Genomic DNA, 16,720 nt, shown 5'->3' on the forward strand with positions numbered 1-16,720 from the left:
CTTCGCGAGCCGTCAATCTCTCGGCGTAATACCAGCAACGTAACGAGCAGGCACAAAGATGAAAGGAACAACGACCATGGGAGCCTTTCGGTGAATCCATCGGGAACGATGGAGCCGATGTTACCGGTCGAACACAGCCAACGACCGCCGATACCACCGCAACGATGTCGAGAAGAGGACGTCGACGACAATAGCCCCTCGTGCTCGATGAAGCAACGGTGACAGCGATGGCGAGGCTGACGCCGCTGGTGCTGGCAAACGACAATGGCGATGACGGTCATCACCGCGGCGCCATCTCCTATGAATGGCCGGCTGCCGATCGACCAAATTGATTTTCTCGCTCGATAGGCGAAGGACAGCCTTCGATCGAATTACATGGGACTCACGACCGATTCGTCGCTTTTCTTGCAACGCTTGCCGACGCGGGATATCGCACATCGTTAACCTTACCTCCGTACATGGTTGTCGGCAGCGATCCTGCAATATATTGCAGGGACGTTTCATAGAGAGGAAACAGTAACTGGGTGAGGCTTCCAAAATTAAATGAAGCGATTCCGAAGGAAATTTATCTTTTCATGGTCGTCGTTGATCGTCTGTCGCGAAGGACTTTTGTACGACGAGTCTTCTTTCCGGAAGCAGCAGTTTATTTCGAGTTCTCTCCGTGAAAATCGATAACAGGTTTATAACACATGGAACATATTGTAGAAATAGAGATTAATATTTTTATATATTGAGAGCCTTAAGAGCGTTGGAAATGTATCTATCGTAGAACAGCAAGCAACTGTAATATCACGTGGAATATGTTTCGAAAATATCAGCTGCGAACAATTTACACTTTCAACCCTGCCTTGAAAATTTATAGAATCTTCGAGCCTGGAATATATACGTTTGAAAAATTTTAATCGTAAACAACTGACTCCTCGAATCTCTCTTTATAAATCTATAAAATCTTCAAGCTCGATATTATCGCACAGAAGTATCGGCCGCTCGGAGCGTTTCACATGGCTGTTCCGAGAAAGTGTTCGAGAATAAAATCGAATATCAAGGGTACAGTAATTTCAATACCGCAAGAGCTTATTACCGAACACATATTACCGGCATCGTCATTATCGAACGCTCTGTGCAATATCCGGCAGCGATAATTATAGATATATCAGATATTCGTAGCGAACAATGCGACGTGGACGTACGAGTTATCGGCTGCCATTCAGCTTTGAGATTCCCGGCAGTAGTATCGATGCGTCACTAGACAGACTCGTTAACGCGATAAAACCCCCCTGTGGCTGCAATTTTATTGAGATTTTTATTCATCCCTCTCGACGTAATCCGAGTCATTAACGAATAACGATGTCCCTGAAATCCATAAGCCCGGTCGGTTTATCGCACGGCGTAACCCGTTTCCCAATCGACGATTAACCGAACTGCTATCGACGATTATGTGTATCGGCCCCTCTGACTGTGGAAACAGGTCGGTTTCGTCGGATCCATTTCGTCCCTGTACACACGATGTTTTCGTCCCCGATCAAACTTTCAGTCCGTCGAGTAATCGCATTAGCGGCTGTCAACTCTTCGAAAGAATCACCTTGTATAGTAATAAATTAACCGACAAGAGGCAAACAACGACGATACTCTCGGTTGAATTTATGCTTGGCTCTTCGAATTGCAAACAACAGACATCAATTTAGCGATTCGTCCAGCTTGATCGGGGACAGAGCGATTACTTGAAGTTACTCGAAGGAGGAAATAAATGAAGGGAATAATCGAATATGTTATACGGTCCGTTCCATTCGACGCCATCCTTTCCACGATTCACAACTTGACCAATCGTTTATTCTCTGTGTTTCTCACTGGAAGGTGTCTCCCTTTGTCTATGAAAGCACAATCGTCGGGATATTTTCATCGAGTTACGCAGGCACCGATGTTTCCTGTAAACGCTACAAGCACGCGAATGTTTCTGTTTCGGAGTCGCAACCATATTTCGTTGGATACGATGTTTGCTCGTACCCTCGGCTCGTTTATCGGTTGCGCGTTATGTTGAGCGCGACGAGCTTTATGGCCGTCTCTATTTTATTGGCGCAACACCTAAACGGACAGATAATATTTTGCATCGACCCACAAAACGCCACTACCTTCCATCCATAGGCTTTCTTCCTTATTATCTAATATTCTTTATTTTTTTTTTTCATTCTCGTATTTTCAATTCGTCTTTCAGAATCTTCCGGCTTTCGTTACTTGCAACTGGCATTCCTATCTTTCCTCTCACGCCCCAACGGTCAGGCGTCTCACGTATCTATACAGGGCTTGGATAAAATTTTCAACGAGCTAAAGGTTGGAACTGGAACGGTAGGAATATTCGAAGCTCGCTTTGTCATCGAGTCTAGCAATGGCACAAAGCCGCGCGTGCACAGTGTACACGCTTGTTGCGAAATGTCGTTACATACCTGGTCCCCGTGGTCGCTCGTTACATAGACGACGCTGCAAATAATAGAGCGAAGGACCGAACAATGCCTGAACAATGTATTTATTTTAACAATCGAGCGGGGCTAGCGCGGTCGTTTATCCACGACCCTTCGCGCCACCGGCCGTTCACCCTCGTCGTCGCGTAAACCACTCGAAATAAGCGCGATTGGAAGCGTCCTCGTACGAATCGTTGAAACTGGTTGACCGTTCGTTGAAACAGATTTACAGGAATAAAGCGAAACAATGGGTGGCCTCTCGGCGCAATTGTTATTGTCTGGGACACGTGTTCTCTTATCGCGTATTGAAAAATCCGACGAGAAACAACCACGATTAGAATCGTCGAGTAGGGATCGTTCGTCGAGCGAGAGTATCGTTAAGTCTCGGGAAGAAATTCCGAGCAAAGCGGAGTGTCTTTTAAAACGATCGTTCCGCGGTAAAGAAGCGGTGGAGAAACGGTTTTAATAGCGTGTACCCGTTAACCGAGACCAGGTTGGAATAATAAATCGCGGGAAATATCGCGGACGATTGCAAATTGGTACAAACGAGAGGGATTGTTATGAGGAGAGAAAGAATAAAAATCCGGAGAGGGGTGGAAAGCGGTAATAGGTGGCGCTAGAGAGAAGGAGTCCATTATATATTGCGCGAATATTCATCTTGAAAGTTAACGAACGTGGAGTAGCGTCTCGTTAACGAACAGGAAAACTCTTCTGGTTCAGGCCGGTTCGCCTGACTGGAAAGAAAATATCTTCCTCTTTTTCTCGTCCACCGACCACGTTCGTCTTCGTTTCCCTTCCCCTGCTTTCTCCCCTTGCTTTCTCTTTCTTTCTTCGCAGTCGCTCGAACGTTCACAAAGCGTGTCATTAGTATAAGTTTTTCACGACGAACTGGAACAAATTGAAACGACGCGAACCGGATTTTTATATTCGGTTAAAATAATGAAGCTTCGGCTCGAAACAGTAACGCGAAAGCTCTCGATCACGATCCTCGATATGTTTCTCTCCCACGGCCTGACCGATGATAAAACAGCGACGAAACGGTAGCGATTGTTAGCGTGACCTACCAGACTGAAATTTTAATATCGACCGTTGCTTTTCGTAGGTGTTACATTCACCAACTCGACGAATGCTAGTCGAACATGGTTTCCGTAAATGGACGAGACAACCTTAATAAAATATTCCACGCGCGAAAGGATTAATCATCGACGATTGCCGATTATGAAGCCATGGATTATCGATCCATCGCGGGGCACGCACGTCTGCATTTCTTCGTCCAACTCAATCTTTTTTCAAGCTTCTAACGTCAAGTCGATATGCACGATTGGCGTGATCGATCGATCGAGAAACCTTCTTAAATCGCTCGGTTCTCCTCGCCTTTAACGTGAAATAAGAGAAATAATAGAACGCGCGATGCAAACATAATGACTTTTAAGATATCGTCCCTACACGTCTCTCCGCCACCTTTTCCTCTTTCGCTTACTCGAACTCTGGCAGATTCGATTTTAATATGCAACTCGAGGAAAATTATTAGCGATAAAAGTACGACGCCTACCGGTAACTCAGCCCGGTAAATCACCCCGTTTCCCAACACCCTGCCTTCGCCCAAGGCCTTCACACTGACAAGTGATATTTTCATCGTTCGTAGAGTGACAACGTTCGAGGCAAGATTAATCACCGACGCGTTAAAATGAATTTTTCCCTAAAATATGTGCCACGATGGCACGTGGGCCCGTGTGTAGGCGTTATAAAGTTCGTTTATTGGCACCCTCCCCGTCCCAACCCTCGTTCGTTTCCCGTACGCTCGTTACACCGTTCGACCTCTGCACGATAAGTCATCGGTTGACAAGTAATATTTTTATCGTTTCTGAGAGTGGCATTGTTCGAACGATGATTAATCGTTCCTCGTCCGAGATTGTTATCGATGGAGAGCACTCGGGCACGTTGCGATCGCGATTCGATCGCATAGCACTAGACTGGTAGGTTCTACCAACAAACCTCGTAAACGCGTTAAAATAAATACTTAAATCCTCGAAAATTCCTACCTCAATATTAAGCAGAGATTGCATTCACTAATCGATCGTTTCTGCCGGTCTGTTCCAGGGGAATACTGCAGCAAGGCAGGAAGAATTACGAGGAGGCGATTTTGAGTTATCAGCGAGCGATCCATTTCCGGCCTTCGTTAGCTCGTAAGTATTTCCATTATTTCTCAAGTAACCTTTGCAACAAGAAACGATCGAGTTTCCAATGGAATTCTCGAGTTTCTCGATTTTTTCCACGGACGTGTTCCTCTCGAGCCCTCCCTATACCCATCGAAAGGTACGCAAGGTTGGAAATTGATGTTAATGTTCCGAGGCTCGAATTGGCGAAATATAGTTTGACGCAGCCGGCGTGCACCATTAATGAACCTCGGTCGCAAGTTATCGCAGTTCATTAGGGCACTGAAGCGGCAATTCTCGCGTGAAAAATAGAACGACTCTTCGCGTTTCACTTTGTTCAAGCCGCGAAAGAACCCTATGAAGCACCGTACATTCCGCGAGAACTTGTTCGCTAAATACATGTTTAACAAGAGTTCTTCTCGTCGAACGATTGCGGTAACAACGTGTAACCTACCAAAGTCTTTAGTCATCCGATTCTCTGCTTCAAAGCGATCAAGCCACCAAAAGACAATTATTGTATACTGTTCTTCGAGATTAACAAAACACCGTCTAGTCGACTACGTTATTTACTCGTGCCACTGAAAGTATTGCAGCAAGACATAGCTAGGAGATATAGCTACGTTCATTAGGATGCACAATGCACAAGATCTTTTGTACGAAGGGTGAAACTGTCACTGGCTTTCCTGTTAACACCCTCTGGGAACGTGTCGCGCATTCCCCCCAGGTAAAGTTGACCGTCAACCCCGACGGTAAGCTCCATGGGACGTCACGGTCGAAACTCCATCGAAAAATCTCGTATTTGTTCTTCTTTAGGCGCGTAATCGCGCGTGCTCAAGAATGTCGACGAAAATTTCACGACGGAGAGGGGAAAAAAGAGCGGGTCGGAGCTGACGGTGTTTGCCGTATACTCCGGCGAGAGATATTTACCTCGTAGCTCGCCGATATACTGTTTCCGGTTAAATCGCGGTCCAGAGTCACCGGCTTTCGTCCACGTATCCTCGGCTACGTAAATATTATTCCTATTTATTTCGCAGCGGCTTGCGGTTTCCGTTGTACGACTTCGCTTGCTGATACGGCATTAAACCAGGCAGAAATACCTTCTGAAAATATCAACACCGCTCTCTAAACCAACGAATACTTTCACGACAATGTGGTCGAACGAACTAAAAACCTCGCGACGATCTCTTAAACGTAAACCATCGCGTGATTTTTCGATACACTCTGAACTAATGATTCTTCTACAAAACAAAGAACTCGCGAATCGTTTTCTTATTTCGCTCGTTAATCCCTGAAAGTCGGAAATTGCTCGTATCATAGGATCCATTGGGTTCTCGCTTTGCTCCGTTGGAAAACAATATCCGCGTAATCAGCGCCGATTTTTTGCCACGGTTCTAGCACAAAATCAAAGTACACGCGGTAGGCGTAACCGCAGCAGAGAATCGGGGGACCGATTCGGTTCCTTAACGAGCCACCTTTTGCCCAGGAGAGCGAGGCGGGCTGGAAACGGTGGCGCGGGGTCGGAAAAGAACAGAACGGCCGTCGTTTGTCACGTGGACCGTACGATCCACGTACGACGATTTACTTCGACCGTCCTGGGAATGGTTCATTACCGAGCAAATGCTCCGGCCTGCCGCGATATTGATCTTATTTTACGCTTTCCACTTGCCCGGCTATTTATTATTGCGTCCTACCGGCTCCACCATATTCCTTCGTGTCGACTCGCTCCGACGCTCGTCTCTTGCTCGTTAACGATTACGCCACGCTAACCTCGCGATACCGTCGCCATTTTCTCCCTTTAAAGATTTAATATACGACTAAACGGATTTAATAACTATCAAGTATGAATTACTGCGTTAAGCATCGTGTAGGTCATCAGTGACCAACAATAGAGTTCCAACTCAGACTGCGAGCGCTTTTCCAATAGCATTTGCATAAAATATAAATTCCTTTGTGCAGTTATTCATTCAATTATATCGCCGTATAAAACGACGTAATTAATTTGATTGCAATTACCAACTTTTCTCGAGTTCTACTTTTTATTTGCTCGTTTGAATCGACGTAAGTTACTTTATAGGTTTAGGATATTTATCGCTTTCAAAGTTGAATTATGGATCGGATACAGTTATGAATTTTCAATCGTACGATTGCAGACGCGTATAAAGGTAAGAATAGATTTCATGGAACTTGGTCTAAATTTAGTCTATCAGAGCCGGATAGACGGCATCGTTTCATCGTTCTACAAAGGCTATAAAAAAGCGAGATGGCACTGGGAAGCTCTGGGAAGATCGATTTTAAGTGTTTAGTCAGAGTTATTTCGAAGGCATTTCAACTTTGTTCATAAAACAACGAGCTTCTCGGTATAAGAGAGAGAAAGAAAGAGCAGGCGCGCACGAGGATGGCTTGAATCGTTTAATCAACCGGTTGTTCTATCGGAAACACTTGGCCTCTCGAGGCGACGGGGTTCGTACAACTTGGAAATTCAATCAGTCCCCGTTCACCTAGCTAAAATAAATATATTTGCGAAATAATTTCTCCGTTATTATTCAGAACGATGAGAGATGGTCTTCAGTTGTCTGGTCTACCCCTGATTTGATCCTTCTACCCTCTTTTTTTCTTCCCCGTCTCGAAAGTTTCGAAACATCGGTTCGTTTCAACGTAACTAGTTTTCCGTATAAATTATAGCACCACTCGTCTCGTTAAAAACGAAACGAATACAGCGGGCAGCTCGGTTTTTCACGTCATTTTAAAACGAGAGAAATAAGAGCGGGCGCGAATTATATCCAGCCATGCATTACTTTTACGCGAGGAAAAAGCTGCTTTATCAATGCTGTTTACACGGTGAATTTTCGCAGAACGATTATAACGCGATTTCGTAGAGCAAAATATGCCGGGGTTGCGCGGAAAACGCGGGCCCCGAGAAGAGACAGAATTTCAATGTCCGCCCGGCACTTCCTCGAAACGCATTTGCATCCATAAGCGGACTAGTTGGCAAGCGTATAAAGCGGACCTGCAAGAACATCGTCCCGCGCTCGCTCGTCAGATTTCATCTTCGTCCAGCAACTAATTTGCTCGATCCCTGTCCACTTGTTCGCCTGGCTCCGGTCACTTGCTTGGCGTCGTTCGTGCGTTATCATGGTGATTCAACGTCCAGCAACGAATATGGAACCACCTCGAAGCTCTTACGACGATCAGAGATTCTAACTTTCCTTCGAGATTCACGTTTACGAGCTTCAAAAACGATCGTGATTTATATAAGTATAATATACTTTGTAATTAGCTTGCCTAGTTACGTCGGTCATGGCGCAGAGGGTAGAACACACGAAAGGATGTTTCAGCAAACTACGCGTTCTCAACATGATCGAGCTTGAAAATCGTGTTTCGCGATTGTAAGGTGAAGTTGGTGGTTCGTTGTAAGAGAGTTAGTGATCGACATTAACCCGTTTACAGGTAGATCAACAGCTGACGAGATTCGTATCTCGATGGTGTGTGATTTAGAATGTTTATCGGTGACCCGTTTGCTACAGGTGTAACTCTCGACCCAGATTTCCACCTCCGTGAATTTGCACACGTTCGAGAAAAGAATGGAGAGAAACGAACGAATCTGATAGCCGCGATTAATAATTCGAAATACCGGTTCCATTATCGCGCTTCTTTAAACCAAACAATGTAATACGGTTACAGAGTACGTGGATAAATCAACGAGCAATGAAGGCGTAAAACACATAATAAGCGTTGCTATTTGCGTAATTACCAATTAACTGTTCAGGCAATCGTCAATATTTAACATAATACGCGATACCGTGTAAAACACGTATTCTGTACAGCTGATCTTGTGGAACGAAATACCACCTCGAGCATCGCGTCAGCGATTTTCAATTGTTATTTAAATACGAAGAAACAGTGAGCGATAGGTCGTCGTGGAGAATCATCGGTTCTTCACTCGCAGCTGGCTAACTCATCGCGTCGTAATCGAATTTGCATCCGCGGGGACGGTTTCAGTCGGGACGTCGAAACTTCCGTATTCGAGATAATACGGGGCGTTATCAGCTTCTGACCCGTAAGGTTCGTTAAACTTTTTTTTTCCTTTGGTCTCGCGAGTCCGCGAAATAAATTCTCTCGATCTCGTGGCAAAGAGGGAGAGGATAAAAAGAAAAAGAGCAGTGAAAGAGAGGCGAATGGAAAAAAATAGTAGATAAAGGACAAACGATGGCCAGAGTGGACGAGCAAAGGTGAGATAAATAGCCAAGGATCGAGACTACTCTGGCGAAACGATCGAACGATGCCGCGTTATAAAAGCCTCGCGTCTACAGGATGTGTATTAAAAGTTTCGCGAAGTTGGCGAACGTAATTTAACCGATCTTCCGTTCAGCCGCTTTAGCCGGAGTAATTTTATCGGCGTCGTAAAATTTGTTGAGCGCGACACCCGCCTTCTAGCCAGACGATATGGAAAGTTTGAATTTTCAGCCAGGTCTGCAAAGAGACATCCGTAAACTTCGTTACCTGCGCGCTGTTTTTATCGACGCTATCGGCGTATATACCTTTGGTCCCCCTACCCCCCCTTTCGTTTTCTCCTCTTTTTGCATTTTTCCTATTTTCTTCCTATCCCCATTTTTTCTTCTTTTTTAGTAAAAAAATGTTCTGCGTTCACGGTGGCGTCCTTTGTGAGATATTCGAATGGAAAAATTCGTTCTAATTCGACGTTTAGGCTGCAAAGAGTGTAGACTATAGAGTGACGCAAAGTAACGATTGCTTGTGTAACAATCTTTCAAATGCAAAATAATAGACACTTTTGGTAGAAGTATCGAACAGATAAATACTTCTTCTTTTATAATTCATTAAATTTTGATTCGCATAACAATCGACTTCTGATATATTCGGAACGATTTCTGGTTGAATTCTGTTGGTTTGCCTGTGTGCTGTGTCTTTTATAAATATTGATGTTGCTATTGACCGATCTCCGTTCACCTGGAGGTGATGTCGTGTGGCTTGATTGATGCAGTTTGCGCAGGTACATCATTTTGGTAGCTCAATTATGGAAGAAGGAATATACGTCCTCTTCTTTGAATTGTACCACACAAATATAATTTATCGACAGAACTGTAATTATTAATCACGTGTTGTTCGCGATTTGATTGTCCAGATTTATCGTAGGTTTTGCCTAATTACCAATAAAATATTTTTGAGGTAATTATGCTTGCAAATTGTTCACGGACATTTAATCCTTTTATGTAGAAACAAAATGAAATTCAGAGATGTCAATGTTTACAATAACATAATAAACAAATGATGTATCCCAGACGTCTTTTTACCTCAAGGGAATAATGCCGTTCCATCTTTAAACTAAATAAACATTAAACAGAGCAAACGATGTATTTACGTATGCGGGTGTATCGTGTAATGGGAAATAACGTGACTGGCGTTTGAAACTGAGAAGTATCAAGTTAATTTGTAGGTCGCACTTGATTGATGTTTGACATTTACATATTAAACAGAATTTGACGGAATGTAATTATTTATTAAATTAGATGGGGCAATTATTTATATATCGATCGCTAAAGTGACATGTTCAAAATGAAAATATAATCCAGTCTGCAACCACAAATATTTATATTTAAAATCTGCTCCCTAGATTCGCCAAGGTACGCTATATTAAAAATTCCTTATTTCTAACAACCACGATCTCTCCGCGACCTACAGCAAGGCTTTCTACATTCTCCTCCGAGGGATCTAACAGAACGTGCCATCGATTTCGACGTTCTTTTCGTGCTTCATTGACGTGCTTGTTATCGAATATACCAATGAATCCAGGAAGCCTCGAACTCGAACGAGTCCCGACAATTTCCAAAGACAGGCCCATGTCGCGCTCGATTCTCCGAAGTTCGAGAATATTGCGGAAATGGTGAACAAGAAAGTTTCGAGTCTGACACGGAATACAGAGAATACAGGATTCGCCAACTACTGTGAGATTCGCGCGCGAGTTACGCATTTGAATATACACATTTAGTACGCGCTAAATTGTCTGCGATCTCATCTTTTGTACGCAAGCAAGCTCGGGATTTGATCAGATTCGCACGGAACTTCGACACGTACGGCGAAACGTTCCTTCTTCGGGGGGACCAAGGAACGAACGAAGAAATGGTAAACGGCGGGATTTCTAGTGGCCTCTTGACTTGCCAAGGAAATTCTCAATTTGATCGTATTGATGCGTCGGGGCGTATCAATTCGCTCGGTGTGGTAGCTGATAAACACCGAGTAAACATTGATTCGATCAATATTGGCGAAGGCAAATGCAAGAAACAGCGGTGAATATAAACACGCGAACGAAGAAGAAACTGGCGTGGCCCGGCAGAACGGTCTGTGTGCTTTTGTTTTATGCCCAAGTAAGCGCTCGTTGTTATTCGTTCTGGCAAGCTTATATTACTATAGGATCGTTTGGTGCCGTGATTTCTAAGAGATAGAAATAAACACGTGTTCCGCAGCACGGAGGTTGTAAAAGGGAGCAACGTGAGAGAACGATACGAGAGGATAAATCAGTCGTGGAAAGGCGAGAGTGCAGGTGCCGAATTACGATTCACTGTTCTACTGGAACGGTACATCACGATAAAAAGAGAAAGAAATTGAGAGAGAGAAAGAAAAAGGACACGGGAACCGGTGCATACGGAAAATAGAAAATGTAACCACGCTGGTAATTTCATCAGATGAAATGAGCGAAGTATTGACCTTTGCCGTGCTCTAACGTAAACGAAAGTAGACCCACGAGGCCAATGAAACAAGTGGCCTTTTCAGCTACTTTTAATTATAATCCGAGCTTTAAATTGCTCGCGAGAAGTGGAGCGACTTTCGATTGTTGCCGGTCTGAGAGAATGGAGAGCGACCACGGCCAACGGTGACGACGTTGGCGGAGCGGTGAGGAGACGGGGATGGTGGGATGGAGAAGAAGGGTGGCAAGGGACAAAAGGAACGACGTCGAGAGCCCTTTGTAGTAATTTTCGCGCCTCCTGCGCGGAAAAATTCGAAGCGAAAAAAAAAGGAAAGTAAAAAAGGAAAAGGGAAAAAGTAAAAAAGAAGAAAGAGTCTTTCTGCCCGGAGGAGCTTCCCGAGCGGAGCGCCACAATTAAACGCTACGGCCGCGTTGAAATCGTTACGTGTACGTGGAGGCTGCTTAACCGTGAAGCGTGCACCGCGTAATCGGCTAATATGGCTCGAGCACTTTCATGGATAATCGCCTCCATCCCTCTCGAGAGGGACAAACGCTTCAAGTGGCCGCCAAGTGTTTGGGGGGTAAAAAGCCGCGACATCGCGCTAATAACGTGCATTATTAATAAAGCACCGGCGCCTGGTCTCGAGATCGATCCTCCTACACGAGTGCCACCACTTTTGCCTTGTACATGGTCGATGTGTCTGGTTAACGCGTGCTTGAAACGAGAAAATATTGTTCTATCGTGTTTCGAACGAGGAAGAAAGAGACAACTTGGAGGATATTATCGATAGTCCATGTTTAGACATTCGCCAACATATTCTCAAGTAAATTTCCCTTTAAACTAGCACTAGGTCTTTTTCTTTTTAAACAAACTATCGATAGAGGACCCAAAATGAAACTTGAATCTCGACTGGAAAAGTGAAACGAAGTTCGGCCAACGTTGAAGCGCCAAGGAACGTTTTAAAGGAAGGAAAGTTTGTTCGAAGCTATGTGGACGAAAGAGGGACAGGAGCAAGAAGGAGGGAGGGGAAAAAAGCGGTAACACCTGAAGGCCCCGATTCCCTTTGAACTACGATGTCGCGTAGCAGGAAACGCCTCGGGCCGAAGACTTACTGCGACACAAACTTTCCAGACTACCCGTTTGGCTGCGTACGTAAAACGCCTTGCGCGATACACAAGTGACTCAATTAAAGCAACCAACTTCCAGCAGGGAAGCTGGAGAACCGACGAGCAAACAGACGTGTCGGCGAGCACTCGTGAAGTGTACACCCGGCCGTCGCTTCGAGTCTGTACACAGTCATCGGTTCTCCGCGAATGAAACGAGAGGATCTTTCTGGTGTTCCAAGTTCGCCTCACGGTCTTACCGAACAACGACAATTAAATTGACGAACTTCGATCCCTGGAGAACATCGTTTGTTAGAAATGGAATAAGACCGTACGTGGTCGGAGAGAAAACGAGGTCCCCGCGACGTTAACAAAATTCTCCCACCGTTTTAACCATTAATAACTTCTGTTCAAATATCTATTACCATAACAAGTGTGATCAGTCTCTCTGGAAATTCCATCTCAATTACCATAAATGGAATTTGCAAAGAGGCAATGTTCAAACTATGGCGAGCAAACCGGTTTTGTAGAGAAATACACTGCGTGCAGTCACTTACAAGATTTGTACATACAGAACTGTGCTTCTAACCACGGTAACGTCATTTCCTGAAACAATAAACAACTGTTACGCGTCATCAAACGCTCTCTACTAGGCAATGATTAATGATTACCCGAACGTGTATGGGATAGCGTATCTGATACATTTCGAGCAAGCCCGAAAGCTCGATTTCAAGGGTGGAACGTATCCTGGAACGTAGAAACAAGGGACGATACGGTGTATTCGTGAGGTGAGAGAATACAGCTGATAGGTGTTAATTACTACCTCTTAACTATCGAACGGCAAGCAAGAACGGTAATCCATTAGGAATAATGACCATGGTCTATGCACGCGAGATGTGACTGGATTAACCAGTCGTTCGGAAAACCGGTATCGTTATTACAAATTCCTCGTCCCTTCCTGTAGCACATTACTCTGCACGCGTGTACGCTAGTTACACCCGTAGACACGATAGCCTTGGCTGTCGTGTGTGCCATTAATTGAATTAATTACGAACGAGAGCCCTCTAAACGTTAAGGGCGATGAGATTAACGCATGCAAGATACTCCACCGAATGTTTGCTATTTAGATTACGGTATTTACTTGGATACAAACATATTTATACTTTATACTATAGGCTTCTTAATTTATTTATCGTTCGTTTTACGTGAACTTTTCTCGAGTAAAGATAAATCCGTTAACTTTAGTACGTACACGTGCCATCACGTACAGTCTACCTTGAACTTTCCCTTTCGACGCTCCACTGCGGATTAGAGTTCAAAATGTATAGAAGTTAAGCGGCAGGGGTATATGTATATGTGGGTGTGTGTGTGTGTTTGTGTGCAGTGGAATTTTAAGCTGAAGACGAGGAACGAAGGTAGGGAGATAACGACACTTTACGATGTAACACAGCGTCGTTTAATATTAGTTCGAACGATCGAACATCCGGCGAGCTCGATAAGAACACGTTCATGCAACTTTGACTACTGGAGTAAGTCAATATATCGCCAACCGCGTGGAAGGTACGATCAGACTACGAGTAGTACAGGTAGCCGCATAAGTAGACCTGGGGTAAACGGAAAGTCATAGCTGTACGAGCAATGAAACGCATCGAGTAGAGAACTTTCGAATAAAAATCGAATGTTCCTGTTCGTGTCTCTTTCGGCAGATCAAGCGCGTATAAAATTTATTTATTTACTTACTCGTTCGTTGTACGGGAAAAAGTTCTCATTGAAACATTTCTAAACGAAAAGAAAATAATGCATAAGGAACATCCAACAGAGAACATCACCGATCGTTTCACTTTCGACAAATTTAACGCGAATGAAATGACTAATCAAGTCGATGATGCGAACAGGAAACGTACAACTGTAAAAGTAAAATGAAACTTAGCGAAAAATTTATCATTCGTTTAACAGATTCGTATTCCGTTGTCCCCCTCCATCGACGAAAAAATACGATTCGGCTTTGCGCGCCGATCGCGCGACGACAATCGCCCGAAATCTGAGCGTGATTAATTGCTTGCCGCGACAACTTTCCGGCGTAATTTTCCCGCCATCGCCATTGCCGACGTCGTTCCCCGGTATGTTGGCTTCAAACATCGATCACAGTAAAATTAGATGAATTACCGTGCAATAACTTAATAGCGCGGTCGATCAAGATCCATAGGACTCTCTCTACACACGTCGGAAACAACTCGTCCTTTCACATGTTAACCGTGCGTCGATGAACTCGCAGGTCGAAACCGTAAATTTCATTAATCAGCAAAATTAACAGATCCGTCGGCCAGAGGACATTGCTAGCGATCACGCGAGGGAAATTTTGTTTGATTAATTACGCTCACGTTGCACTTTGCATTTATTACAAACCCAACCGAGTGATTTCCCATCAACTCCCTTCCAAATTTTATTAAATTTCGACGTTTCCGTTCGACCAGAAAATAAAGGAATTCTAAAGTAGATAAGCGCGGAAAAGGGCGCCCTGTTTGGTTCTCGTCTTGTTCTTCGTAACCCCCGAACAAGCATAGAGATTCCCAGTTGGATCGTCGGAAATTAGCCAGGTTGCCGTACGAGCACTTAACACGATTGATTCGCCCGAACACGGCAATTCGGCCGAGGACTTCCGCTGCACCTTACCACAACCTCCTCTTTTCTCTCTCTCTTCCTATCTATCTATCTATCTATCTATCTATCTATCTATCTATCTATCTATCTATCTATCTATCTATCTACCTATCCTTCGCGCAGATACTTTGATCCTTCCTTCGTCCCGATGGAAATCGTCGAAGTGGCGGTGGCAGGGAATATCCAGGAAACTGGAATTTGAGATTCGCGAAATTGCTTACAAAATTACGCTCGGCTGATTCGAGCATTCGGACCGACCTTTGGTCTACCGAAAAGATAGTCGATGCAAGGAATTGCTTGGAAACACACCGTTAACTTGGCGAGCGTCACTTCGTTTGCGAAACTGTCGTCCCCCTCTTTAGAAAATATCACGCTGAAAATGATCGTGTCTGTGGGCTAGGAAGCGAGCCAAGCTTCTCGTCTACTCGGGCGAGTAAAGTTTCTCCTTTAAAAGGATTTTCCATGCCGAGCCGTGGAACACAAGGGCGAATTTCGAGGACGGCCACTCCTCCAAGTCCCCGAACGGCACACCTTGCTTCGCCACTTTTTAGCCAAACCCCTAACTGGCCTTCGCTACTTCACTTCGATGTTGCTCCAACGTGACGCGTGTGAGAGTAAAAAAAAAAGAAAAAAAGGAAACAGCGAGGAAAACGGAAGAAGCGAAACGGAAGCGGAGGACGGGCCAAAGGTAAACGCATTTAGGTACACACACGAAGTTGAACGTGCACGGACGCGGGCTTAGGTGTTCATACACGCGAGCGCGCATATAAACACACTAGATACACGGAAACCGTAAACACACATATCGACGGGCTCGCACATTTTCATCCTCCGCCGGTCGATACAGCCGGTACGTCCCTCGTGTGCACCTCCAATACGTACATACTCGTGCCACGAAACGAACGAACGCATTTTTGTGCTCACGACTCGTGCTGAAACGGCCGCGATAATTTACGAATTATTTTAACCAATTAATTTACGACGATTCCCTCTGCCTCGGTAGAGTTGTTATTCCTTTATTCGCTCACCGCTTTGGATTCGTAATGGGAAGAGAAAACAACGTTTCGTCTAATGGCACAGGAACTGCGATAAAATTTCCGTTTGCTCACCGCGGCGAACGGTGAAAGAGGTTCGCGCTACACGACATCGAATTAGCACGAATTACACACAATAACTCTGCAAATGGTGTTTTATCGCGGCGATTCAGCGGAACGCGTTTCCCGGACTCGTTGCTACCGTTCGCGAGTCTTCGTTCTATAACTGTGTCGCGCGTAACCACCGCGAGATTTCAATTAAATTTAACCAAATTTGATTTAATATCGCGAACGTGAATTACTTAGCTGCGGTTTCTTGCGACCTTCCCTGCGTCGACTGATTAAGCGGCGCATTATGCAAAGCGTTATTTATTTATTTATAGAGAGGTACAGCCACCGTAATGTGCGGTCGTGTCGTTATAGCGAAGCGTTTATGTAAACGCGGCGATCGTTTGATCTTGTTTACGTAAGTGGTAGTTACTTTTGCATTACGATGCCATTGTCTCGGTTGCTCACACGTTCGACTATTAACAAATATTTGATGCGTTCAGTTTCCGTCGTTTCATCGATGTGTATCGCGAAGATTCCAAGTTTCGTTAGTTTAATGAT

General features: G+C 44.6%; 1 protein-coding gene across 2 annotated transcripts in view; it reads left to right on the forward strand.

The window, feature by feature from the left end:
• The window catches only part of LOC100741267 (protein O-mannosyl-transferase TMTC2), a 171,923-nt gene that overhangs the window by 118,260 nt on the left and 36,943 nt on the right, over window positions 1-16,720 (forward strand). For both annotated transcript variants that reach the window (XM_003492179.3, XM_024370004.2), the window contains exon 6: window positions 4,557-4,642. In XM_003492179.3, coding sequence (XP_003492227.1) covers window positions 4,557-4,642 — 86 coding nt within the window. The remainder of the gene's footprint in view (window positions 1-4,556; window positions 4,643-16,720) is intronic.

This window comes from Bombus impatiens, unplaced genomic scaffold, assembly GCF_000188095.3.
Source record: "Bombus impatiens unplaced genomic scaffold, BIMP_2.2 scf_0664, whole genome shotgun sequence".
Taxonomy (NCBI): domain Eukaryota; kingdom Metazoa; phylum Arthropoda; class Insecta; order Hymenoptera; family Apidae; genus Bombus; species Bombus impatiens.